Source organism: Cololabis saira, chromosome 12 (genome assembly GCF_033807715.1).
Source record: "Cololabis saira isolate AMF1-May2022 chromosome 12, fColSai1.1, whole genome shotgun sequence".
NCBI lineage: Eukaryota > Metazoa > Chordata > Actinopteri > Beloniformes > Belonidae > Cololabis > Cololabis saira.
Genome location: NC_084598.1, coordinates 26,173,652 through 26,201,609, shown reverse-complemented (window position 1 = coordinate 26,201,609; position 27,958 = coordinate 26,173,652). Strand labels below are relative to the sequence as shown.

At 42.1% G+C, this 27,958-nt stretch overlaps 1 protein-coding gene and 1 long non-coding RNA gene across 3 annotated transcripts; one reads left to right on the top strand and one right to left on the bottom strand.

The window, feature by feature from the left end:
- Positions 1-14,027, bottom strand: LOC133457224 (uncharacterized). Its single transcript, XR_009783848.1, has 3 exons — positions 13,892-14,027; positions 2,834-2,890; positions 1-139 (listed from the first exon to the last, which is right to left on the bottom strand). It is a non-coding gene; the product is annotated as an uncharacterized LOC133457224 (long non-coding RNA).
- Positions 11,111-27,588, top strand: fignl2 (fidgetin like 2). Of its 2 annotated transcripts, XM_061736228.1 has the most exons (3): positions 11,111-11,203; positions 12,620-12,760; positions 23,057-27,588. In XM_061736228.1, the coding sequence occupies exons 2-3, from the start codon at positions 12,736-12,738 to the stop codon at positions 25,102-25,104; spliced, it is 2,073 nt and encodes a 690-aa protein (XP_061592212.1). In that variant the 5' UTR covers positions 11,111-11,203; positions 12,620-12,735; the 3' UTR covers positions 25,105-27,588. The 2 variants fall into 2 exon arrangements, with proteins under 2 accessions (XP_061592212.1, XP_061592213.1); XM_061736229.1 differs by lacking the exon at positions 12,620-12,760 and having other exon boundaries at positions 11,147-11,203.
- Positions 27,589-27,958: the final 370 nt, after the last annotated feature.

Here is a 27,958-nt window from a genome sequence, read left to right as displayed (position 1 = left end):
GCTTGGATTAGGTGGACAACAGACAGCTTTTAGCAGCCTCCTGCTTTATCCAGGTCTTCTCCTCCAGGCTGGGCACCCCAGTGAGCTGTACCCTGCTCTGTAGCCCTTGTTTCTCTGAACACTGGGCACGATTTAGTTCCTGGTAAAAAAAAAAAAAAAAAAAAGGTTTGGAGAATAGCCATTAGTTCCCTACCAACCTTTGTTGATGGAAAATAGAAAATAGAAAGCCCGATAGGGCAAAAACATCTATTAGAGTCTGTGACAATCACATTGCAGGGCAACTAATTTGCAAGTCTGTTGACAGGTTCTGAGCTGAAAAGACTCATCACAGAATTTAAATAGACAGACTACATTTTACCTAATTTTGCCAATTTAATTCAGCTGATGCCTTCCTTTAAGTGGAAAGATGTGTCCGTATGTGAGCTCTCTAAAGTCTGTTTGTTTCTCTGTGCATTCTAAGTTCAGCTTGTGTACTGCATTTATTACCTATTCATTACTGTCAAACATGCCTTTTTTAATATGCTCAATAACATTAATTTTGTCTGTAAAAGCCATATTCCCTACATCATTTCCCCTACCTATGTTGTGGTGTCATTGGATGCAATCACACTCAGAGAATTTGCATGGTACACATTGATTTTTCTCATGCATGCACTCCATATATGAATTGTCTTCTCTAAATGAAATCAATTTTAATCTGTTTTCTACTCGTCTTTTTCTGTCACGAACATGATCTCTCCACAGCTTTTAGTTTGAAAAGATGGTCAATGAGTCATGAATAAAGGAGATCTAATATCCACACGTAGTTGAACCGCTCAAGGGGCCAGGTTGACGTAGTTCGATCAGTTTGTATCATCATGACATCTCATAAAACACAAGTTAGAAGTTTTCCCCAGTTATGTATAGAGACTGTCGCTGGAATGACAGGTTTTTGATTGACCTTGGGCCATCTGAGTATTATTTATGTTGAGCTGTTCTCAGGTTAGTTAGCTTATGATAAATAGCACCTAACTGTACCAACGCGCGGTGACACCTCTGTAAGTAATGTGATGAATTTGCTTGCTCGCACTACTGAAGCCGGTTGAGTTTTTTTTCTCCGTTTTTAGTATCAGCCTGCTATTGTATTGTGATCGTGACTGAGCTGGCTGAAACCGCACTGTGTAGTCTTCTGCCAAAGCAGTGAAATCCACTGGAAGATATTTAAAATAATAAATCCATTAATGCTATTTAAAGCTGATGTAATCAGTGAATAAGTGTATGCCATTCTTTAAGAAAATCAGCTTCATTAAGTAAGCATTTTTGCAAATTAATGTCAGTGATGTATAACATTAAGTTACAACTTGCCTCAGTAAGCAAGGCTATGTTTTACATTAGTTATAATTTTTGATCATCTTGACCTCCTTTGTAGGACATAATGAAAATGTGCCTGTGGTATATCTCATTAGAGATGTTCATGATTATTTTATTTGGTTAAAATCCTGTTTTTGGAGAGCCAAGGCAAAAACTGTGCTTAAATTACCGACTGCACAAATGCCAGCTTGCAGACGTTTTGGCCGACAGCTCCACATGCCCTGGGGCTTTTCTCAGACCTAAAAGACTATTTTTGTCTTGGGTCCTTTTCATTTCCTCTAAAGGTCTAATGAACAGGGTTAATTAGACAAATTAAGTCTAGTGAAGTGGTAAACCTTACTCTGCATTGGTGTTTAGGGTCGAGGCTGCTGCACTGATCACACAACAGCCTGCAAGCTTTCAAACCAGGAGGTGTTAGGCGGTGTACTTTGGTTTGGACTAAAATCTCTCAATGTAACATATTTCTACAGGTTGAGGATGTGTCTGTGTCTGTATTTTGTAGTTAAACTAGTCTGAAACAATATACATATATATATATATATATATATACTGTATATATTTTAGATACCGCTGCTTTATTGTCTCTCTCTCTCCATTTTTATTCTGGCGTTTGCTTGACCACCACAGCTTCAGTACACCTAGGCCTTTTCTTAGTTGATTGTCGTATGCATGAGTGCAAAAGTAAAGAAGCAAACAAAATCGGTGGTAAAACATAACTTATCAGAAATGTTCAGAATTGCAAACCCCACTCTGAAGGTTTCAGGTAATCTCAAGAGGCTGTTGATGAAAGTCTAATATCGTCCCCAGAACTGGTTCCTGCAGGTCCAGGTTGACATGCAGTCACACTAACAGTGCAGTTTTCATTGTCTTTAGTTACAGATTAAAACTGGACGGATGCAGGCACATGCATACAACATACATGTTTTAATATGTTGGAACCAAGTGTTAATATTCAGGAATAATCCCACAGCTATGGTTATTTTTCATTACCTGTGATTTCAAGCAATTTAATTTCTAAATTAGCAAAACACTTCAAAAGCTCACAAAGCTGATGTAATCGAGATATTTATCCGAATGAGGATTAAATCCCATCAGTGCTTCCTCCCTGTTTTGTCTACCTCATATCTACTTCCTGAAAACAGTGCCGATACCACAAACACCCAAAGGTGACGGCCCGGCTCAGATTGTAATCTGAAACAGCTAGACGTTAATTTAAAATCTAATTCAACAACCTGACCTCCATATGTTCATAGTTGTGTTTCCATGCCATCAGACCGCATGCCTGAATGATGTGGAAAGGTCAGGTTTCCCAGTTCTTGGTGTCGCATGTCCCTCTCCATATTAACAGCATGCGTGGATGTGACCACAGACCTCCTGACACTACAGGTTCATGCCAGTCGTGTTTGTGACAGAGACAGTCCATATGTGCACAAGATATATTTAGACACAGAAAGTCAGTGTTTGAACATGTTTAAAGATGTACCGGTAAGTCAACCCATTTTCTTCCAGCTTGTTCTCTGCTTGCGTGGCATGGTCAGCACTTAAAGAAAAGACAAATACAAATACAAAATTGGAGGACTTTAGTTAGCTTTTTCGGCTTTGCAGACACATGGCTTTCTCCTCAAAGTTTCGAGTTTTCAGCAGCCACTTTCATATCCTAATGTTTTTCAAAGGCCCAATCGTGTCTGAAGTGTGAAGCTACTCATCGACCTGCAAAGTCTCTGAGTGTCTTATCACTTCAGAGCGGTAAATCTGATGTGTCTCTTAAGTTTTTTGAATGACCTCCGTGGTTTGCGTCGTGTGTGTTGTTTGTGCTGTGTCAGTATTTCAGAGTGCTGTCAGTGTGAGTGGTGAAGCCACAGGGTTTAACCCCTCTGCATTGATCCCCAGGTTGCTCAGGGCTGCCGCCTAATTCTCCAATTTTCAGCTGTTAGAGATAGAATTGGAATAATAAACAGCTGAACCTCCCACTAATAATCCCACTGACCCACACCCCACCTTCCTGCCTGTCTCTTTCTTACACACACACACACACACACAACCACACATTTGAACCCTTCCTCCACTGTTCAGCCTCTTCCAGACAACTGGGTGTGGGGTTGAGTTTCTAAGTCTGCAGAGCAATCGCTCTTCAGCGCTAACGATATGGTACCGGTCAGTCTTGAAGCCTGGAACTGATTATCACAAGTAGATCCCACACAGCCACATGTGCAAACACATGCACATTTGTGGAATAAATGTGACTACATAAAAGTGATAAGTTATGTACACATATTTGAATATGCAAGTTAGGGGGCACATTCAAATTCATGTTTTTTTGTTTTTTTTTCTACATCTTATTAATTTCTCAAAGTTAAACCCATGGTACTGTCTCAGGGTGGAATAATCAACAGAAAAGAATTTGAAAAATGTGCCTGGAATGTTTTTGTGTTGCACTGCTACGCTGATATGTTCAAGTTTAGATGTTTAGTTGTCACATATTCCTGAGGGCCCCAGGTATCTGCAGTGTCAGCTGAAGTGTGTACACGAGGAGATGAAAACACAATCTCAGCCGTTGTTTTTCTCAGTTGCTTTGGTTCAATTCTCAGATGAGCATAGTTTTTTTTTTAACAATGGGCTCAAATCTTTCAAGAGCATCTGCAACACACACTGCAAACATTAAACACTCCCCTGGTGTCCTAAATGCACTTCACAGAGACTTTACATCAGGACACAAAGGAGGTTTAAAGACACTAAAAATGAGGCAACCGCTGGGAGCTAGTACAGGCAGCCGTCCTGAGTAGCATTTTGAGTCCCATAACTCAAAATCAATAAGAATTGACGAGATCAGAGCTTAGATGTGAAAACTCAAGTGTTTTATCATTTGGGGTCCGCATTGCAAGAGCTGACTGACTAACTTTGTTAGAAAAGGGTTCGTAAAAGAAAGGATACGAAGTTCCTTCTCTCTGGCCTTCCAGCCTGAATCTGCCAGATTAATTCTTCTTAGTTTGGAGGGGAAAAATATTTGAAGATTAAATGTCTCTAGTGGACACCATAGATGCTGACTGAAGACATTGTGAGCCTTCATTGCAAAGGTTGGATGCAGCTGTTTAAAAGGACTTCTCTATCTGATGTTTTCCTTTCCACTGCACAACGAAATGTGAGATGTGGTGACGATACAATAGCAAAAGGGAGTCCACCAAGAAGATGAGAACTTCATCCAGTCAAAACTAAAACGTTTATTTTGGCCTTAAAAGTACAACTAAACATATTTAATTCTCTAAACATATTTCTGCAAAATCCTACTTTGACATGACATATCTAATATACCTTGTTCATCACCCAAGCATGACTTTGCAAATGAAAGATAGCCCCACATAGATTTTCTTTAGATGTTACATGTTATTAATTGTAATTCTCACATCCTGTATTTCCACAGAAGACCCATAGCTTGACTCATAATGCTCCTGCTCAGGATATACAGTATATAATACATGCTCCCATGCTCAGGTAATCACCCTGGGTTGCTACTTCGCATGCTGATTTTCATTTAATCCAATTACATACAGTATGAGTCTGATTCATCAGTTTGGCTCATTGAAAAAAGGCTGATCTCCATACAAAGGTTCATTGTTGGGTAAAGAAACCCTGAATCTAGGTGTTGGGCTGACATGCACTGCAGTATGACAAACACGACTGAGCTGACCTGTATCCTTCTCCATTCAGGAGATATTTTCAGCCATCATGGCTCTTCTGTCAGTCTCTTATATCACTGCATTAACAGTCGAGCATGAGACACTTATGCAACCCCTCAGCCCCATGCGTCTTAGCATCCACCGAATATCCTTAGAGACTTGGAGAAGCCTGAGCTGTGCCAGGTGTGTAAAAGTATCTTAATTTATTTTCAGGATGAGATTAAAACCCATCAAGCTCACTTGTGATATAAGTAGTCCACGCAGGTAGCACTCAATCATTCTCATCTCTTTGAGTCTCATTTTTCCTCCGTTTTTGGCTCACTTTGAGTCCTGAGGCCCTGAAGTCTTTGTACTGCAGTAGTGCTGGGCTCAGCATGCTGCCTGTGTCCGTGCACTGCTGCCTCAGCACTAATAAGGCAATAGAGTGATAGAGAGAGCGCCAGTTGTCTGCTTTCAACATCCCTACTCAACCGTAACACCCCCCGCACACACACACACACACACACACACACACACACACACACACACACACACACACACACACACACACACACACACACACACACACACACACACACACACACACACACACACACCATTAGCAAATCTATTGAGGATGCCATATTAGGAAAAACATCAAGGAGTCTAATTGTGGTTCTGAGCAGAAACTCACTGAGTGTGTTAAGTTTTTATCCACACTAATGAGTTGTGGTGTTTCCTTCAGTGGGTTTATTACCCTTCCTTACTGATTTAAGCCATGTCGCTGACCACTGGAGCATCTCCTTAAATACTTGCAACCACATGACATGCTACAACTTAAGACTTTTAAGAGATTGTGTGTTTAAGGGGCAATTTACACTTTTGTCTTTTTTTTTTACATTTTTTTTTCCAATTGTTAACTTAAGAAAACTGAGACGACACACTAAATTTAATACATGTAAATATAACAGGTCTGGAAATTTCACTGGTCAGGTGATTACATGGGTTTTAAAACAAACAATGGATACAAGAATATGGGGTGCATCTCTGCACAAAACCAGGAAGTTGGGTGAAAGTTTAATTAACTATGCTGGACAGACTCCATATTCCACTTTTTTGTCTTTTTTTTTGCTGCAATCACGTGCCTCGATAGAATACTTTTACGGTTAAGCGATATAGTATTAATGCTTGCGATAATAATAATTCTTCACATGTCAGCATGCCACTTGGTAAACGGTTTTCTGTAGCGGTGTCACATGAAGGAGTGTGTGGGATGCTCTGGACACCGAACATACGATCACTCTATTTCCAGCCAACCTGCTGACTCTGTGCGCTAACTGCTCCATGTATATTTGGGGTGGAGTGTGTGTATGTGAGCGGTATCCTTGTGTGGCAGCACAAGAGCGATGTTTGACTCGATTACTGGCTCCATGAAACAGGAGGAGATGACTGGGCTCTCAACGTGGTGCTAAAAACAGCCTGACAGCTGTGTGTCAACAGCCACTAAATGAAACTGAAAAGAGGAGTTGATCGTGAGGTGGGTTGGAAGCCAAAAATTTAAAAGTGATGATATCTAATACATTAGATACAGTTAACACCAATTTTTATTATGCTATGTAAAAGTACTGTATGATCCGCTTTAGATTTTGATGTGTTTGATAAGTTTTACTTCAAATTTAATCAACAAAAACATTCACAAAGGCTGAATTTCATTCTTTATTGATTGTGTGATATTTATCATTAAATTCTCCATCATCACAGAGAAGTGATTACATTTTAGTGCTAAAAGTGTAACAAAATACTTATTTGAATCATTATAAAAAAAAAGACTTATTAGGGCAAGTAAGTCTATCGTTTTAAAGTTTTTGCTGTAAAAACACAAATTCATAGGAATATTCAAAGTTAATCAACCAGGTAATTTGGAGTTAACTCCTCAAACTTGGCTTTCTTCCACCCAAAGAAGGAGGAGGGCGCCAACTTGTGACTCAGATTGTGTCAGATTTATTTTTAGCAGACTTTCTAGACCAGTGATGGGAAACGTTTTTTTTCTCACATAGAGATATGTTCCCACAATTAAATTAGTGAAGGCACAACACAATCCATGGGCTTAGTTGAACTGCTGATTCTATCATGCACTTTAATTTAAAAAATGTACCATTTACGTTGCCGTGATGTGAAAAGCTTCTATGCTAGGTTTTAGTTTACATTGTGTTAATGTGTTAATTTGTGGACTGTACTGTATTTTTAAAATATATATATATATTTATATAAATTTGGAAACACTTTTCACATCAATCACAGATCAGCGCTATTGTTAGCAAGTTTAGTTGAAAAATGTCTTAGTGTTCTCCTTGAACACAACAATAAACACCTACAATCATACTGCCTGCGAATCAATTGTTAGGACAAAGGTGACTAAAGTCAAAACATTCTGTCAGCTTTCTTCTCTGAAGCATTTATTCTGAGTGGAGTTCTGACATCCCAGCCACAGCATTACTGACCCATCACTGCAGAGAGAGTCATTAGTTCAGTATGAACGTACACATCTCTTTTCTATAGTTTTTTCAACATTGTTTTGTGTATCTGCTTTGCTATCCAGGCAAACCAGGAAGTGAGTTTGATTGCAGTTCCTCGACTGGCCACTGGGGGCTGGCTCCAAAAGTGAGTGTTAAAATGTCTAAATTTTCAGCAGAAATAAAGATTTACAGCCTGGTTCATAAAACTGTATTGGTCTTCATCGATAAATCTGTCATCTATGACGGATTTACAGGGGGTGAATTATAATTTACCACATCAGAAAAGTTACAAAAAAGCCACAAATGTAGCTATGCATAATTAGGGGCACAATCTTTTGATTGGTTAACTCGCATCACTTTTCCTACTTCGCACTAGGCACTTTATTTACTTCTGAGCTGTGAATAAAGACTGAATAGTCTTTCTGGTTTGAAAGATACATGTTTTGATGCGTTGTTATTTTTATTAACTGACTGCCAAGAGCTCTGCCACTCCTCCATCATTGCTTGGCTGAAGGTGCTAGCAGCCAGCTGTGACAACACTCCAGTGGACTGCAAGGCTGCCATCACAGTCTTTGACTCAAACATTGCTTGTTTCAAATGTTGTTTTGGTGGCAACATCAGAAATGAGGATGGATAGACAGATCTGGTCAGAATGACTGTAAGATAACATTAGTCAGCATCATAGGTTAGCATGAGTTAAACCAAGCTAATATGGCTAACATGCCGTAACAGAAATAAGTTGGGCGTGCTCCAGATGGGTTCAAGGTCTGCTTGTTCAGCAGTGTAGCACGAAACAGAAGAAGGAAAAAAAACAACTTCAAAACACTTCAGAAACATAATGACATAACAGGGGGGTAGTTCAGCTCCTCCTTTTCAGTCAAAGACTGTATCATTTTTATTTAAGGAGGGCAGCAGGGGCTAGTTCAGCTGGTTGAGCAGACACACCAGCAAAAAAGGCTATCGCCGTCCTGCAGGCGGCACAGGTTCGACCACCCCCTCACAGATATATTCATGGATAATTTCTCTCATATGCAGCCTATTTGGTTCAGAAATATGATAGATAGTCTAATCTAAGTCTGTTCAGATGGCTAAAATAACCAGACTGGTCTGTATGGCTTCTGTTACTTGTCTCTTTATGCTGCACATACTTAAACTAATACAGAATAAATTAAGGCAATTGTCTGAGTGGTGACCAAGTAGGTTGGAAAAGCCTTCAGCATGTGTGTTCAAATCCCGTTTTTTTTACTTATGTGTGCCAGCAGTCTTTACATGAATTCAGTTAGACTTGGTGGTGCATCATTACCACGTCAACATTAGACAGAAATTGCCTTTGTTTTTTCCCCTGACAATAGTTGGTAGGGAAATACACGGTTGTAGCTGGGGCCACCAGAGGGCCGGCTGGGGTGATACACAGCTAAAATGGTGTGCAGATTCAGATACTCAGTCTGAAGTAGCATGCATGCAGCATGACACCACAATATCTCGTTTTCTGTGCAGGATGCAGCCAAATGAATGAGTTTCTGACATCCTTCCACCAATGTGAATGTATTTATCATTAAAATCAGGTTCTGATTCGTATTTTCTCATTTTTACACATTTGGTCTAAAAAACATCTTAATTTCCTTGCTAGAAGATAACAAGGGAGGAGCTGAAAGAATGTCGAGCTCTGTTAAAATCAATGCTTTATATCTCAATTTTTCAGACAAGTGATCTTGATCTTATCTGACAAGCCAGATGGTTTCTTAGACAAAACCATCAGGGAGGTTGTCAATTGAAGGTGTTGAAAAAAAAGAACTGGCACTGTCATAAAATACTTGGCAGGTCATTAGCGAACCTCATCTAATCACATTGGTAAAAGCCAGTTGATACTTCAAACCCAAGCCAGTCAGAAGAAGTTAAAACATCTTTTCAATCAGAGAAGGCTTTCAGTACTTTGCTCCTCTTTCAATAAAGGGATACCCGGTCCTGGAGCTATAGCAGCATCCTTTATATCCTCTTTAAAAGCTGCCACACAGCTGTCGTCACGCCTAAAATCATCACAATACACGATGCTGATTGGTTTGAACAATCAGCCCAACTTGAAACCTGGCAAGATGCTGTGTCTCAGATTGTGGTCTTGTGATTTTTGGAAGAATTTAGCTGCCTTGCAAGGTCAATCTTGTTGCATATTAAAATGCACTGTTTTTTTCCACCTCCACCTTGGCTGTGGGCCTGGCAGAGGAGCGTGCGGTCACCTTATGCATGTCCTTTGAGGCCTGACCATATTCCCATCCAGCCTAATCCAGTTTGAACTCAGTTTTTTCTGAAAGTAATGACTTCTTGATCCAAATAAATTATGTTGCGCAAGCATGATGCTATTTTTACTGCCTTGCGTGTCAAGAATGTTCGTCAACCTTTTTTTTTCCTTTTGTGACTCAGTTCAAGTCTGAGCATATCGTGGTCTTATTTTTCCAATCTTGTCATGCGAGAACAGAGCTTTCACTTCAAATTTGTGGCTGATTCATCAGGATGGAGATGTTTGGACCTGTTAGCTGAGCTGTGACTTCATAGATTTAGCTGCCCATCAAATAGCAGACTAAATTGCAGAATCTCTGCACAATACAAGAGTGATGTTCTGCTAGTTTTGTGCTCTATGTGTCTTTTGTGAATGTTTCTGAATGTGAGATTAATCCAGGATTTGGCTGTGCATGTAATCGGCCGCATGGAAACCTGGAGTAGGTGCTACAGTTAACATCACGCAGGCTTTGTGTAGAAGCAACATGAAAACCAAGACTTGCCTCAAAGGACTTTTATAACCGAGTGGATTTTTGCTAAAAAATTTGTTTTTCTGTGTCTCTTAGTTTTAAAAACAGAAGATTTGAAGTGAAATTAGGAGACACTGGGATTTTTGAAGGGGATCTTTAACAAGACTGTCCAGGGCGGACAAGGTCATGTAACCTGTAATGTAACATTCCTTGGAGTAATCACTAAAGTAATGTAACTGCTCTCCAACTTGTTCCTTAACTTTTCTTAAAGCAATTTGATCCACCGTTTTAGTCAGTCAGAGAAGAAACAAGAGACTGCTCTCAGAGTGTTTCCACCCGTCTGCCCACTGTTTATCTTTCTTAATCCTCCCAGGCCAAACCGAACTTACACTGGTCATTTCCCTCCAACCCAAAAGTCTGTCCACTGTCCTCTGAGTCCAGGCTTCAGTTTAAGAGTGTCCTCTTCTCTCTCCTTCAGAGGATGATTGGTCAGTCCCCCACCCACCCACCCCGCTGCCCTCCCCTTATTCTCTCTCTCTCTCTCTCTCTCTCTCTCTCTCTCTCTCTCTCTCTCTCTCTCTCTCTCTCTCTCTCTCTCTCTCTCTCCCTCTTCCTCCTACTTAAATACTTTTAGCATAAAGAGAGAGAAGAAGGGGAGGGAGAGGGGGGATGGGAGATTCATGGGGGAGGGGAGTTGAGTGTTCACTCTGTTGTCACTGGCCAGAGAGAGACAGAGAGAGAGAGAGAGAGGGAAGGAGAGGGAGGGAGCGAGAGAGAGAGAGAGAGAGAGAGAGAGACAGAGAGGGAGGGAGGGAGAGAGAGAGCAGACTCGTGTTCCATATGTGGAAAAAAAGCATAGCAGTGCACACACAGGTCTGGTCTGCTCCGGGGATTATCCTAGTGCTTTCAGATCTGATGGAGGACATGCAGGCATGAATAGGTAAGACGACTGGTCTTCTCTCTGCATCTATGTGTTGATCTGCTGTCATAGCCGGCCGTTTGACCTGGCTCTGCTGAAGTTGATGGAGGACCAGAGCTGAGCATGCTCAAGCAGCTCTCCTCTTTGGCCACTGACCACTAGACATTTCCCCAAGCAAAACCAAACCCTCCAAATCCACACTCTCCCCACAGCGCTCAGTTTGTTTTAATTGGAAACTGCGGTTTGCCACCACAGTGTGGATTATTATTGTTCTGGGCTGAGTGTTAAAAGTTGACTGTCAGTGAACGCTCAGGAGGTCACAGCCGGAGACGGCGTTGTGTGTGAAGTCTGTTGCTGTCCAGAGACAGCCGTGTGGTCATTGCGTAATGTCGTCTCCATGTGAATGGTGCATGAGTGAATGTAGATTCGTAGCTGGTTTGTTGTTGTAAGCAGACAGAGAGTCTGTTACCATAACAATAAAGCTCCACTGTGTAAAATACTGGTACCAAAAAGTTATTTCATATATTCTCAAATGATGGGTTGCAAATCTGTGTGCATGTGTGCCTGAAAATATGCTCAGAGATTTTGAAAACTGGTTGACAATTTTAATAACGTGCTTGTTTTTTTTCCCTTTTCTTTTTTCTTTTCTTTTTTTTGAATACAGATTAACAAAACAACCCGATTGGCTGCTTTTAAAAGGCTAGCATTTCAAACAGTGAAGCGGTTGATATCAGAATAAAACAATAGAAACTGAAGATTAAACTGCCTTTAAGCTGTCCATGATTAAAGTGGGACATTTGCAGCTCAAACCAGAACAGAGTTTTGCTCCATCTTATTCTTCCTTATCTTTGTAAATACATAAATCGCAGCTGGTTTAAGTCATTTGCTCACTAAAAAAATATGAGTCTGTTATTATACAAGTGAGTCAAAGGTCAGTTCATTTAGACATATGGATACGTGAAACTTTTTTCTCCACATTTTGCTTACACAGCTCCAAAAGTATTTGGTGTCCTAAGAATGCAGTCTTTATTGCCCCAGCGCACAGAGCAATGGTATGCATGAGTCTTTTTGTGAGGCAGATTTAGAAAGCCCTCTTTAGAGGCTGGACGCGGCTTCACAATCAGCTTAATGCCTGCCTCTAATGAATGCCCTTGTGTGTGTTTGAATTTGGCAGAATGTGTGTGTGTGTGTGTGTGTGTGTGTGTGTGTTTGTGTGTGTGTGAGGGTGAATTGTGTTTTTGTTACACTGATAGGGCTCTCAGGTTGGTGCGTAACTCTATGATACTCAGGTTCAGCTCTGCACCGTGTATTTGTACGTGTACTGCCATCTGAAAGGATTGGTTGACTTGTGTGTGTTTGTCCAAACAGTGTGCAGCAGTGAGTAACTGCTTCACCTCTTTCTTTCTGTCTGTCTGTCTCTCTCTCTCTCTCTCTCAGGGCAGTTCTGTTGTCAGTGCGAGCTCATGCCAGTGATGGACTACGGCCGGAGCGGCGCTAAGCTTAGCTGGCATTCATGAAACAGCATTCCTCCTTACTGAGACCAGCTCCACAGAATGCTGAGTCCCATTGTCCCCTATAGTGAGTAGTGCTCTCTTCTTTCTTTTTACCCTACACACCGAAGAGCCTCACTTGACTTAGTTGGACTTTGGCTGAATCAATGGGGCCCCTCCTCCAAAAATAAGCACGAGAGGGCACCGTGTTTTGTAATTTGTAAACAGAATGTAAAATGGACCAGTGGCTGAAAAATCCACCTTTTAGAAATGTGACTTTTTTTTCCTTGACGTGCACTGAGGAAACGCTAAACCCTGTACACCGGACCCATCTGAATGTTTCATCAGCAGGCGGTGGATACAGGAGGGGAGGGAGGGGGCAGAGAAGGGCCAGAGTGAGTTTGGAGGAACGACGGTTTAAGCTGCAGATGCACATCAATCCTGTCATTTTTACCAGTACAGTGGTGGTGGACTAATCACCACACATGCTGCCTCCCACTCTCCCTCTCTTTTCTTCTCTTCTCTCTACAACGCTGACCTAATAACTGATGTGTCCAGTGTCGGACCCCCCCCCCGTGCACCCTCCCACCAGGTTTCAGTGGACTCTAGTGCTGTGGTTCACCAAAACGGCATTGTTTGCCAGCCAGCATGGGGCTGCTACTGTGGCCTCGGCCTCAAGAGCCCCTTTTTCCCAGCTCTTTAACTCGCCTCAAAGGAGCATTATTGGCATGACAGTTACAAGAAAAGGGGGAGAAATAAATAGAATGGTTAATTTAAAAAATATTACTTAAAAACAGAAGAAAGAAGTAAAAACTTCAGATTGTTCAATTAGCATTTAAATGAGTTATAATACAAGCAAGTGTGTGGGCGTGTGAATTCAGATCACTTGATTAAAACATCACAAGTAGATGTTTGACAGTTTTTTGTAAATGAAACCTTTGAAATGGCAGAATGAGTAGCTGACCCCTGGTTTAATATCAGTCCTCCCAAAATGGTTATTATTATCATCTTTTTAATCATTAAACTGTTCATAGCAAAAAAATGCAGTTTAGTTGTCCAGAATCCACTGGTGGAGCTTTAATGTTGCTTCCTGTTTAACTAGTGGTTCCAGCAGCTCCCTGTACCCTGCTGCTCCACGCTGACTAAATCCACCCGCTGCTGATGGAGTGGACAGCACATCCAAGAATGTCACAAACCAATGCTGGAATAGTTAACATACCTTCAAAGATGGCACGCTGCTGCTCCTTAACGGAGATCTTTCAGAACATTACAAACCAGCTTCTGTGAGCGATTGTCTTGTATGATCTGTGTGCGCAGTGCTGGTTTTCTCTGTTCACGAGCTTTTCTCATGTACAGCGCAGCTCTGTCCTGCAGGAACGACATCATTTCACGACAGCCAGTGAGTGTGTGTTTGCAGACACAGGGATCGTATCAGCGCACACAGCAGTGTTAGGTGGTCACGCTGTTTACTCTCAGAAGAGCGACACACAAACTCACCCCTGGGCTTGCCGGCGACACTGCAGCTCACTGTGTTTCAGTTAAAGACTGCAGTCATGACCCTGCTGAGTTCAGTCCGACTGTGTGAGACTGTGCGTATGTGCCGGACATGTGAAGAGTCTCACCTTCATGTTGGAATCCCCTCTGCGGAGAACGTGGAGCATTCCTGCTTGATAAGCACTACCTGTGACTCCTGCTGTTGGCATTTCTGTCCCAGCCCATGCAGTCCGAGTGAATAAGTGAATAATAACACAATGTTAGAACAGGTACACACAACAAAAATCACTCAATAGTTTTTGGGCTCAGGGTTATTCTTATATTTGTATTGAGACACGGATATGGAAAAATGACTTTTTTCTCTCACGAGGTCTTGCTCCTCATCTCCGGGCCAATCCAGAACACCTCAAGCTGGGGTGAACGGCTACGGCCGGACCTGAGGAGAAACCTGAGAAAGATTCCAGGGGCCATGAATACTCCTGGAGGGATTTGGTGCAAAGAATCTGTAATCTGCACTTCAAACACACTCTTAAATCAGTCCCAGGCCGCCAACCCAGGAGTGCCCTAACTCTTGTTGCTGGGGGCCCCGCTGGTGTAACGATACCTTTTCTTTTAAAACGGCACACAGACACACAGACACACGCACACAGAATGCACTACACACAAGTGTCCATATCTGGCAGTTTTTATAGCTCTCCTCTGACTGACCCCTCTCCTTTCTCTCTCTGGCTCTGTCTTTATGTTTTGTGTGAGTGTCTTTATGAATGACTCGGCCAAGTCATGAAGCAGTTTGTATAGCGGGAAAGAAGTAGGTTTTATCCTGGCCCCTGAAGGAGCAGACTGGAGGGCCGTGGCAGCGACCAGTTCTATTGTAGACAGAGTGATACGAGTGGTCCGGTGGAGGGCCCTGTGAGGTCCTTGAGTAAACACACAGCCCGCTAAAGTGTGTGTGTGAATAAGAGCTGGGATCATTAGTGTGGGTGTGAATGGGCTCTAATTAGCCCCAAGTGTGTGTGTGGTTGTGTGCATATGTGTGTATGTTTGCATGTGTCCACAAGGAAAGGAGCCCAGTGTGTCCATGGGCCCAGTCTCCCAAAAGCTTTATCAGCTCATTAAGAAGACCTCCGCTCCCATTACGGGTCCAATTAAGAAGCAGGGTGGTGAGACTCATTTGGATGGAAACGCTTCACTGGATTCCTGAGGCAGCAGAACTCACAGCTTGACTGTGCAATGCAATTCTCACACAAACAGCTAATTTGTAAATGCCTGCACTTGAGAAATACTTTTAATGCCATTAGGTGTTTGGAGTGTGGTGCCAGAGACTTGCGGTTGAATATATTGAGCTTTCCCTAATTTGCACATGCACCAACAGAAAACAACAAATCCCCAAAAAGATGTTTTTGTTTGGAGAGCAGAGGCTGGAAGCACAGTGGAGATGGGGGGGATTTGGACAAAAAGGGGGAGAATGCAGCATGTTTACTGGGAGTAATGGAAAAAAGGGCGGTGGGGAAGCAGAGAAAGAGGGATAAAATAAGATTGGATGGAAAAGATAGAGCCAAAGAGAGAGAGAGATTTGTTGGGTGAGACAGATGGAAGGGACGATTGGTCATCACGGAGCCTTAGGACAGCTGTTCTTTGATATATTAGTGGACACAATGACCGAAAAGCCAGCCTGCAGTCACAGAAAATAGGGACCCTGTTTCTCTTGAAGGAAAGTTGGGGAGGGGGGGCTTCTGCCATTTGTGGATGTGCGCTGGGGGATGGGGAAGTTGTTTCTAAAATTACGAGCATGAAGTGACGCATCCAGCAATTATTCCCGAGGCTCTCTAGTTTTGGGGAGTGTTGACAAAAGTGCTGTAAAAGGAGCACTCTCGCAGGGAACATTGCTTTATGCTGCACTATCATCATCAATTCTAAACACATTTGTCAATTAATCAATATTTAACAAATGCCATCAAGTAACTTGGCTGTTCTCCATCTACTATTCAAAATAACAAGAGTCAATGACACACAATGATTGTCTGCCACTGATTATTCAAAGAAAATACTTTTTTTTAATGGATTTTTGAGCTATGGTCAGGTAACTGACCATAGCTTTTTTTTTTAGATGATACAAGGGCAGTTAACGTTCAAACTTTGTTTTCAAATCACAGTAATTTTGTCATATTGTTATCTTTTCAAAAAAAAAAAAAACAATATTAGCTCCACCCACTGTCAGGAAAAAACAAAAAAAATCCTCTGACATCTGGCCTAAATCATACCCAGAGGAGGATGAAACAAAAAAAGCAACAAAAAAAATAGACTTAGTCAAACTGTCAGTGTGATACATGGAGTACAGATAGCTCTATCAGTAGAGAGACAAAGGTACAGAGAAACGGACATAGAGGAGACATCTTTCAATGCCACTGCAGGAGTTTGGCTCATTCCTCCCGGGACTGGAGTGGCAAAGCGTGTTTGCAAAAAGCTGCGCTCACTCTCTAGGCAGCAGGTGTGAAAACTCCCCTCAAGAGCTCCAGCCCTCTTCTGTTATTACATCTTTTTGGGGCTATGAAAGACAGAGCAGGTGAAACAGAGTGAGGGAGAAGCAGGGTGGGAGTGCAGGATTGTGTTTCCTTTGAGCGATAGGACGGCCGTGACTAACGCGCAGATTTATAACAATCTTTCCCCAGTAATGTCCAATTGTACATGGCTGATATAAGATGATTCCTGTTGTCAAGTCTGCACGTTAGCTCTATCTTCAGGCAGTTTGGCAAGCGTCTCAAGGACTGACCTTCTGCTTCCTTTAGCAGCTTTTTGGCAAAACCCCAATATACTCCGTTCAGCAGATTAAAAATGTAATAAAAATGTGTGCAATCTTAACACTGAATATAATATGACCTGCAAAGTCCAAAATATCATTTAGAAATGTAAAATAATTTTCCAGTATGTTAGGGTCGAAACTGAAAAATTTGATTAAATTAGTATTTCACACCAAAGTGAGAGAACATCCATAGATCTTTTGTTTTTTACTTGTTTCTACAAGCTATGCTGTAAAATGTGACCTGCCTCTCAAATTGGTGTTGTTTTTTATTACTGACTTGTAGTATGCAGCAGCATATACCCTGGGAAGAATGTCCTGTTTGATATTAGTGCCATAAATCACAGTGGACTTGATAACAAAAGCCGTAGGAGCCTTCAGACGACAAAATAAAGGTAACAACCATAAATAACAGGTTGGGAGTTGTGTTTTGCCTTGCACACTAATCATTTGTAATTCTGCTTGTTTACAGTATTCTTTTATTTTGTCTCAAATGAAAGGTAGCTTTAAAAGAATCCTGAAGGAAATAATCAATTGTACATCAAGCTCTCTTTTTTTTAATTTTTCACAGTCAAGTCAGTCACTATGCGCAAAGTGGTTAAGCCACATGCTTTCACATGCTAACACAGCATGAAGACCCAAAACTAGCTGTCTCAAATAGGAAAAAAGTCAGGGGAAGAGTGAGAGGCTGCTAAGAGAAAAAACTGGTTTTCAAGTACCGGTATCCCTGACAGCATGGTATAAGTACAGATAGAAGAATAAACCCTGTGTGCTAAGATTATGACTCAGATACATAGTATATACAGCATTTGCCATAAACACCAGCTGCCACTTAAAAAGACAAGTCATCCAGATCCAGCTGTCTACTTTATCAGACCTATAACGATTTCATAGATTAAAAGTAAAGATTATCAAGTTGAAATTTTCCATGTGTACATTTACAAGCGCTAATGTCAGCTTCCCATCCAAAACATCTTCAGTCTGTATGAATGTGTGTGTGCTCAGCTGGGTGTTGTTGGGAGTTGTTTTTTGTCATCTCCGTTAGTGGATGGTAGCATATAGTTAATTATAAAAAAAAACTAATGGAACATATTAATCAGAAATGATAACACAACATTTGTCAGGTTGAAAGTTAGAGGAAGAGGGCACCAGACTGACACATGTCATCACAAAGAGGAGAAAGTACAGAAAACAACAACAAAAAAACCCCAATAGAGAATGAAGATGCATGGGTGAAAAGCACAGATGACGGACAATCTTAACTATTTTTAACACTTAAGTGCCATTTTACCACAAAGCAGATCTTTCTTTTCGCAGCAGAGGAAAGCTAATTGACAAGTAGCTCCACCAACATGTGGGAGCAAACTTCATCTCATATTATAATAAAATCATGTTATTATACCTCATATTACTCAACAAAGTTTGGATACCATGCTCACGTGTGAGCAACATGCTGTACTTAGCAAGTGTGTGTTTACTGATCCGTGTAGAAGTATGTGTTACAGGATGTTTAACACACCACTAACACCACAGTGACACCACTACACGGTAAAACCTGAAAAACTGCTCAAGGCAACACACTTCCTGCTTACCGCATGAAAACATGAATAAATCACCCTTACATGCCTTCCATCTTTTGCAGTAGAGCTGCAATTGGAAACAAAACTAATGTGATCATGTAAACTACTACGCATATATCATTTTGTGATTGCGTCAAAAATTCAATCTGTATATCAACATTTTTCTTCTTACTACTTCATAAGATTTCATAAGATTCACAACAGATCTAAAATACATCAAAATACACAATTTGTGTATTTCTAAGGATTTTCTCCATGAATTTATGACCATCAAGCATCCAGTCTCTAATTAGTTTTTGTTGTGACATGACATGACTCCGTTTTGTGATCTATAGGCGTAAAAGGGGTTGTTGTATTTGCCTGGCCTTCACTCCGTTTCTGACCTTCGTACCTGTGTCTGCATGATTTGTGTTGTAACTGCAACCCTTTTCAGCATGTTTCTTATGTTTCTGAGATGTTTCCTAAACAGAATTTCTAAGTGAGTACCACAAGAGCCGGAGCACGATTCATACAACTCAACACTTTAATTCTTTATTTCTTTGTAACAAAATTACCCTTTTAGAGCCCAAGACATTCAGACAGCCACATTTGGCTGCATATTTGCACCACACAAAATATAATTTAAGTAATTTGCAATATATATATATATATATATATATATATATATATATATATATATATCTACATATATCTACATATATCTATATATATAGATATATATATATAGATATATTTATATATTTTAAATTGGGAGCGATTTCATGTCTTATTTTTTAGAGTTGTAATTTCAGAACCGGTATCCTGATTGCCCCAGCTGTTGTGGAGACATTTTTAAAAGATTTTCAAGTCCATGTAAATCTTATTTTTAAGGCATGTTGCTGATTTGTGCCTCTGTGTGGAGGTTTATGAGCGAGTGGACGTGTTGGCAGTTTTTGTTATTCTTTTATCATGAATGGGGGAGGAGCTCAGCCCTGAATAAACCTCGATTGGATTGATCCAAAGTGGTCTTGTTTACAAGCGACCCCTTCACAATTGGCACAGTTTAATAGCGCACTGTCCCAGAAGGCTTGTTGCAGCGGTGTCCGTTTTGTTCCTAGGGGCAGGGAAAACAAAAGTGCCGGGAAGGGAGAAGGGGAAGCAACCTCAAGGGAGCTGTGAAAGGGCACAGGAGCCCTCCATCTCAGGGCTTCCTGCCAAGATAGCGTTTCACCTCTCCCGCTGATATTTCTTTTATAGAAAACCACAACAGAGTCAGGAATAATACCAGCCTTGTTGACCAAATGCTGCTTGGGTTTCACCATTTAACAGGAGATTCGGTGACTGTTGTATGCAGCAGAGCTTCGCACATGAAGGCAGAATTCATAATGATCTCTGAGTCATACGTGGACTCATTTTAAATTTAGGGCCTCTTCAAAGTAAAGCTGCTGATGGGAGCCGTGCCACTGTCTTCATCATGCTCTCCTAGTCCCACAATAGGATGCAGCTCACACAGGTCCCTCAATAAATCCCAGGCTAACACAAAAGATGCCAGTGGACTGCTGCTGAATAGATTAATAAGATTTCCATAATTAGACAGGCCCCTGACAATAGGATCCTTTAGGCTTTGTCTCAGAGCCAACTGGATTGTCCGATCCGCGCACGTCTGCTGGATGGTCGTCCACTACAATGGCCGCACAGACAGTAAGGCGGTCAGCAGAAGAACATCTGTCTCTCCCGGGGCCGAGGACAAATGCACAAACCCATACACACACAAAAAGCAGCAGAAGGCAAGGCAGGTTTAATTGTTTAGCACATTTTGTGTACAGGACAATTGTGTCACCATTAAATGTTAAGAAGTTAAATGTGCACACATATCATATTATCAATCTCCTTTCTAAGACCGTCAGTCACAATGTCAAAGTGTTGTATCTGAAAGGTGTACAAATATTATTTTTTCATCTATTTTATCATCTTTTTTTTATCTGTGGTCCATAGTAAAATCTAGATTTAGATTGAAACATACAGTATATCAAGGTTAATCTAACGGTTTTACTGCTATCCACCGCTTGCCCACATTGTCCTGATTTCCTGCTTCTAATCTTAGCTTTCTTCCCGTCCCTCCAGTGAATTAATCTGCACGATGACTCTGATTTAGGCAGAACTGTAGATAACAGCTTGCTCAGTTTATTGCAAAGTGCTACTGCCTTAAAAACTAACCAACAGAAGGCAATATCTAATAACATGGGAAGGGCTGAACTATGCTGCAGTGCTGCTGTTTTCATGGGAGGTGAACGGTGCCTTATTATTTATTATCTGTCTGGAAATAAACACAGAAATAACCGTATATATGCACTTTTAAAGAAAAAGATAACAAGGGTAATAACACTCAGATTTAACAGTGCATTTCAGGTTCTTCAGGTATGCGTAGCCGGTCATTATGCTGTTCATGCAGGTAGAGTACCGCTCTGTGCTATTGCTGGGCTGATGATGGAGTGGACAGCAGTTAACCTGCCTCACTGAGTCCTCTAATGTCTGCTTCAGTCCGCTTAGAAAGGACGGGGTGCCTGCTGTCCACTCTTTCCCCTCCCTCCATCCCTGCCTTCATCCATCCCTCCCTCCCCACTGCAGGTTTTATGAGCTCCCCTGGGCTCTCATCCATCTCTGTCACACACAGGCCCCATTATTGGCGTTGCTCACAAACTGGTTTGGGCTGCAGATGGAAAGGGCCTGCAGGACATGTATGGTTTCTGCAGCCCGGACAAAGACCGGCAAGTCAGGCTGCTAAAAAAAAAAAAAAAAAAAAAAAATGCGGTCATCTGGGTGTGGACAAGCTAATGTCTCCTGCATGCCTGTGAAAATACAAGTGAAAATGGTATGAGAAAGTCACCATTTGCTGCAGTGGGTGTGTGGCTGTGTGGGTTGGCTAAAGCTTAGGGAAGTACTTGAACTGGTTTGGACATTGGGAATTTAAAGCAGTGCATTTTAATATGAAGGACATGATAATCCAATGGCCATCTGGTCTGCTGGTTTCATCTGACTGAATAAACAACAGACATAATCTGAAAACACACATGGGGACGTTTGGAAAGAAAGAGGACAAAGTTTGGGAAAGAGCTACCGAGCATGAGAAGCCCAGCAGAATCTTAGGCTGTGGATATTGAGACTTGATTTAAATGGCAATAAGAATCCTGGCTCCACACGCACAGACAACCATGAATAATGAATCATCAGACGTCTGCTGAAGGAAAGGCAGCAATGACGGCTTTCTCCATATTCCTTTTTACCTCCCTGTTTCTTGCTGAAGTAGCCTTCACCTCGGGGTAAATCGTGACAGTTCAATAATGCCAAGCTATGTGTGGAATGTCAAGCTAATGCTTCAGCAAGACGCAGTGCTACCCTGCATGAAATAGATGACTCTATAATTTTAATATAGTGAAAAAGGAATACTGGGACATACATTATACATTTGACAAAGATTTTTCAACTATTCTCTGTATTAGTCTTTGCTGGAAAGTCTGACCTTTGCATGAGGCGAATTGGAGGGAAAAACAGGATTTATGGAACATTTATTTATTTTTGGATTCCTTATTTCCTGATCATTTGGTGATGATCAATCAGACCAGTGATTAAGGCAGCCAGAGGAACAGATATTCCCCTTTCCTCATGTTCCATAGGAGACTGTGCTGATGAATAGCTCATTATGCTGCTTTTTCAATCCCACCCCCCTTTCTTTCTCACTCTCTCCACACCACTGTCCACATACACACAAATACACAAATACAGAAACACACCCTCGTTTACTTCTCCCTCCCTCCATGTGTCCAGCAGGCCATTGGGCCTTCACAGCTCTGGTGTACGGTGGGTGGGTGTTAGGTGGGGGTGCAGGGCTGAGGGAGCAGACGTTCAGAGAAACATGCGCAGGGAGATAACAATAGCTCCTCTGGGAGACCTGCAGATGCTGCTAGTGGAGGGAATGGTAAAGAGACCTTATCGCTACGCTAACATACGCTGGTAAACTACAAATAAACACATGCATCCGACCGATCTGTTCTTATTCTCTTTCTCCATGAAGTTTCTTTCTTTTTGCTCAGCTACTTCCTCTTTACCCTCCTCTCCTTATTTGGGAAATTTGACCCCCTTCTGTTGCTGAGCTTGACTGTAACACTGAAGAAAAAAAAGATTCCTTTCAAACACAGGAAGGATCCTTTCTTTTCAGTGACTACTTGGAGGGGAAAGATTGTGACCACTCATTAAATAGTGTCTTAATGTCTGTTTAATTTACTTCTCTACATATTAAGCTGATTGCCATCTGTTTCTTTTTTTTTTTGGTTGAAAGGTGGATTTAGTAGATTACCGAAATGGATGAAAAATTGAAGGGGCAATTTAAATAATTTATAAATTAAAAGATGGTATATCTGAAAATAGTTTAATATGCTACTGGAGTGTCACAGGACTCGTTAATACTATATATTTTCTGCCATAGCTGTTGTAATAATAAAATAACTTGATTTTTCCTACGTGCTTCTTTTGCTAGGTCTGTTAAAGATGCACTGGAATCCAGAGCATGCCCAGTCCCTCAGCCAGTGGCCTGAGCAGCACCTGGATGTCTCCTCTACCACCTCTTCTCCAGCCCACAAGTCAGAATTCTACTCTGGCCGCGGCCGCAGTTCCTACAACTACGCCTGGGCCAATGATGACATCTCTGCCCTCACAGCCTCCAACCTGTTGAAGCGCTATGCTGAGAAGTATGCTGGTGTGCTGGACTCACCATATGACCGGCCTCCTACTGTGGGCGCCTATCCAGAGCCAGGGGCCTTTGGAGGCCTCAACGGCCAGAAGACTGAACTGGAGCCATGGCCTCTGACGCACAGCACTGATGCCTCCTATACCTTGGTTCCCCCTGGAGGCCACGAAAGCCTTTCAGGCTCCAAGACTGTAGCCACATCCGCAGGCCCTCCAGGGGTTAACAGTGTGTCAGTAGTGAACAGTAACCTCTCAGACTCTGGCTACAGTGGCAGCAGCTCTTGCAGTGGTTCCGGTGATTATCCCGCAAGCTACAGTGGCACCTACCTTTCGTCAGGGTTCTGCCCACAACCCAGTGCAGCACTTCCCCCTGCCTCCCTCCACACTCTCCAATCCACACCCACTCTGGTGCCCAGTTACAGCCCTACCACACCAGTCTATAACTACCCACCCAACACATACCCTCCTCAGACCAGTCTTGCCCCCAGCTACAGCCACTCCTCTACTACTTACCTCCCCTCAGGTCTGCCAGCACCTACTCCTGTCCCGTCTCGGCCCACAGTTGTAGGAGGCAGCTACAGTTACCAGAGCGCCAACCTTGGGGCATCTGAGTCTGGAGAAACATTGAAGAGAAAAGCCTTCGAGATGAGCTTAGAAGAGGATGACAGTGGGGACAGGTCTCGATACAGGAAATATAGCTATGACACTTTGAAAGCTGGAGCAAACTCTCCCTACAGTGTCAATGACAAAACTGAGTGCAGAGGAAATGGGTTTAGCAGTTCAGGCAGCACAGACCCTCAATCTTTCAAGCCAAGCAAGCCCTCCTCCCAGCCTCTGGTGTCCCCTCAGTTTGGGGCAGGGGGTGATTACAGCCCTCCTACAGGTATGACGGGGGAGAATGCCGTGACGGAGCAAGCCTTCACCCAGCTGCAGCAGCACCGCTCCCAGGCAATCAAACGCCCTCCACTATGTACTCCAACTGTTGAAAGGATGAAGAGCCCAGACCCGCGACTGCTCGAGCTTATCAATGGGGAGTTGCTGGACTGCAGCCCAGCACTGAACTGGAGTGAACTGGTTGGGCTTACTCATGTCAAGGCTGCCCTTGAGGAGGATCTGCTGTGGCCCGTGTTGAGGCCAAGTCCAGTGGTGCGGCCACCAAAAACCGTCCTGCTGTTTGGCCCCAGAGGAGGGGGCAAGACAACACTGACTCGTTCACTGGCCTCACAGTTGGGGGCCTCCTTTTACCGTCTGAGTGGAGCCATGCTGGCCTCTAAAGGGAAGATGGAGGCAGAACACATTCTGCACTCTCTGCTACAGGTGGCAGCAGCACGGCAACCCTCAGTGGTGCTGCTTAGTCAGGTGGAGGCCATGGAGGAGGAGGAGGGGCTGAGGCAGTTACTGCTGACTACCCTGGATAAAGCCCAGGTGGGTACTACAGGTCTGGTTATTCTTGTATGTGCCACTGGAAGGCCAGATCTACTGCAAGATGCAATTCATCGGAGCTTCGCCAAGCGATATCACGTTGGCCTGCCAGATGCGGGTATGCGCCGTCAGGTGCTGCTGCAGGCGCTGACGCCGCAAGGCTGCAGCCTGAGCGAGAGGGAGCTGAGCACTGTGCTGCAGCGCACAGAGGGCTTCTCTGTGTGGGAACTGCTGCAGCTTAGCCAGCAAGCACTCTCCTCAGCCACCTCCTCAACCCGAGGCATGCACGGTCTCGCCACATCCCCCAAACCCCCTGACTTCACAGACTTTGAGAATGCCTTCTGCAAGGTGCGGCCAGATGCCACAACGAAAGAACTGGACACTTGTACAGAGTGGAGCAAGATGTATAGCCACTGAGAGGGCAGCCAGCTAAAGTACTTGGACTGCACTACAACTCTGTCTTTGCTTTGAAATAGAAAGCCTTGGGAATGTTTTGTTGTTGTCTTTTAATTACAGATTATGCAGCCAAATGAGCCAGAGAAGCTCAACGAGGGGAGTGCTGACAAACTTGTTTTGTTTTGTTTTGCTCAGAATACCCACTATATTTTATTTTTCCCAAAGAAAGTAAAGGTAAATAAGCCTTGTTGAGGGAGGAAGTGTATTAGTCGTTAGGCCAACGGGAAAATCAGATAGCTGTTTGGATACTGACCGAGGTCCTGATTATCCTTGGTCGAGGACTAAATCAATTATTTGTTGCTAAGTGAAGTGGTCCAAGATTATGGATAATCAAGGGTTTGGAAAATACCCCCCTTGGCTGCTACTCTCAGGATCCTGTTTATTACCAGTCCATTTCTATGTTATCCTCATGTCGATTCATTGGATTGTCACTAATCATTCAATGCAAAGGGCTTGGGATCAGCACAATGTCAGCAATTTTTGACCAAAAACTTGTTAAGCCAAATACATAATCAGAAGTACTGTTAAAATTCTCAAATTTGGAGTGTTTCTCCAAATCACAGTATGTTAATATTCTTGATAGCTTTTTACCAAAACCTTGTGCAACACCTACTCCTTACTATTCTAAAAAAGTAAAAAAAAGCATGATGTTCAAAAGTGAGTCTTGCTTCTTCCTGGAGTTCAGTTGTTTCATCGAAAACTTTTTGTTACATTCAGCTATTATAGAGCTCCTTCTCATACATTTTAATCTAACTCACAAACGGCCTTGTGCTCACACCAAGCTTATAACCTGTTTTGTTATTCACATTCCACATCCACGGCAGTTTTCCTTCGAATCCTATTTTAAGAGTAACACCTGCACATACAGCTTCTCCCGCAGCATGTCTGTTTTCCTATTTTACTTACTTCTCTTGTTTTCATAGTATGTAGTCTTGTTTGAAATGCTCAGGAAGAATTTCTTTACCTCAGAAATATGAAATAAAGAATGTATGTAATCTTAGGGTCTTAGAAGAGGGTGGGGCAGAGCGAGATAAAGCAACGAGGAGAAACCTGACAGTCTTGTAATACTCACTGCAGCTGGGCTTGTACCTCGGGAGAGAAACTTGAATATGCTACAAAGAGTAAATTGAATGTAATTCAGGTATTTCAAAGGATATTTGATGCCATAAATCCATGTATTATTATATATGAATATATAAATACTTTTTTTTTCAGTTCTTTTACCCTTTATTTTAATTGTAGATTATGGTGAAGTGATGATTTTCTTCAAGAAATGTGATGTAGAAAACAGAAAATATTCCTCTTTTGTTGGACAAACTGCTTGCAAATCTTGGAATTGTGTTATCTAGTGTTTACACATTCTGTATATCTCCATTGTTTTTACTGGTGCAAAATTATGATTTGAAAATGTATATATGATGCACACAATCATACATGTGCACTCACATTGACCATTTTAGCACAAAGCAGCTTCCAAAAAGACCCTTCCACTGGTGCAAAGAAAAAAACGATATACTTGCATAGCCCGAATCTAAATATTCCCAGCTAATGTGTACATATTGTGGATAAACCCAACATGTAGACAATCCAGGAACACGTCTCCTTTTCTAGCATTCCCTCAGTTCTGTTTTAACAAGCTGGAAAAACCTAGTCACTGGTCTGCAGGCAGAGGTCGTATGTGTTACTGTTGCCATGGTTCTAAGAAGGCATACACAGGATGATGTAATATTTCCGACCATCCTTTCTTCCATCTGTCTCTCCCTTCCTCCTGCCCTCATCATTCTTTTTCTCTTTTTCTCTCTCTCCAATGCAATCTCATTAGATTGGATTGCCCCCTGGCCACAAGCCTCAGTTACCATGTGGCGTTGCATCTTCTCCCCACCCCCCTTTCCCCTTCCCTTATACCGATTCCTCTGGAGTGGAAGTGGGCTGATTGATGTCCGGCAATCCTATATCACAGCGCAGCCTTCCCTCACCAGCTGGTGGCTTCAGTCATGCCATACAGCCAGATCAATCAGTGACCCCCACTGTGCATACTGATCACTGTCTCAGAAATTGGAAACACATTTACAAATTACAGAACGGCCTCTGCCTCTAGGCACGGGGTAACTTAGATAACGCCACCAATTACTCACATGTAATTACAGAAATGAAATAATAATAAAGACTTAGAGCTACGGCATTTTGATTCCCTGCAACTCCTCCTCTCGACAGTTTGTCCGACAAAACAAGCTTTTATTTTGTATGTTTTGATCTGTTACCATGGCAACTTTGTTCTTGGCTATTGTACATTTTCTGTAACCATTTCTACCTCATTTTTGCGGCATATTGTACATGAAAGTATTTATTTCATGTCTTTTTTGATGTCTGTTTTTAAATTGATAATAATGTTCTTGAACTGTAATAGTCTACCTCAGAAAAGACTGTATTTTAAGAGAAGAGTATCACACAATATTAAACAGAATTTGTCAATATTGCATTGTGGGTAGTTTGTTTTTTTCTCCCACCTCTGATTTCAGCCTTCAAGAGACTTCAATTTACCAGAGAGCATAAATTAGAGTGGAGTCTGAATTTGCAGCCTTGAATGATCCCTTTTTAGTCTGCACAGTTGCTTAAACTGATGATTTCGGGTATTAAATCATCAAATAACATCATCACGTTTTAGTTGCATAAACTGAAGAAACAAGTAGCTCCTTCATTGGTTTGGTATTAAACTTTAAACTAGCATTGTTGCTTTAGTTGGGGTCCTTTGGTGAGGAATCAAAGACAGACCAAACCTTGCAGTCAGAGACGAAAGCACAAGAGGAAAACACTA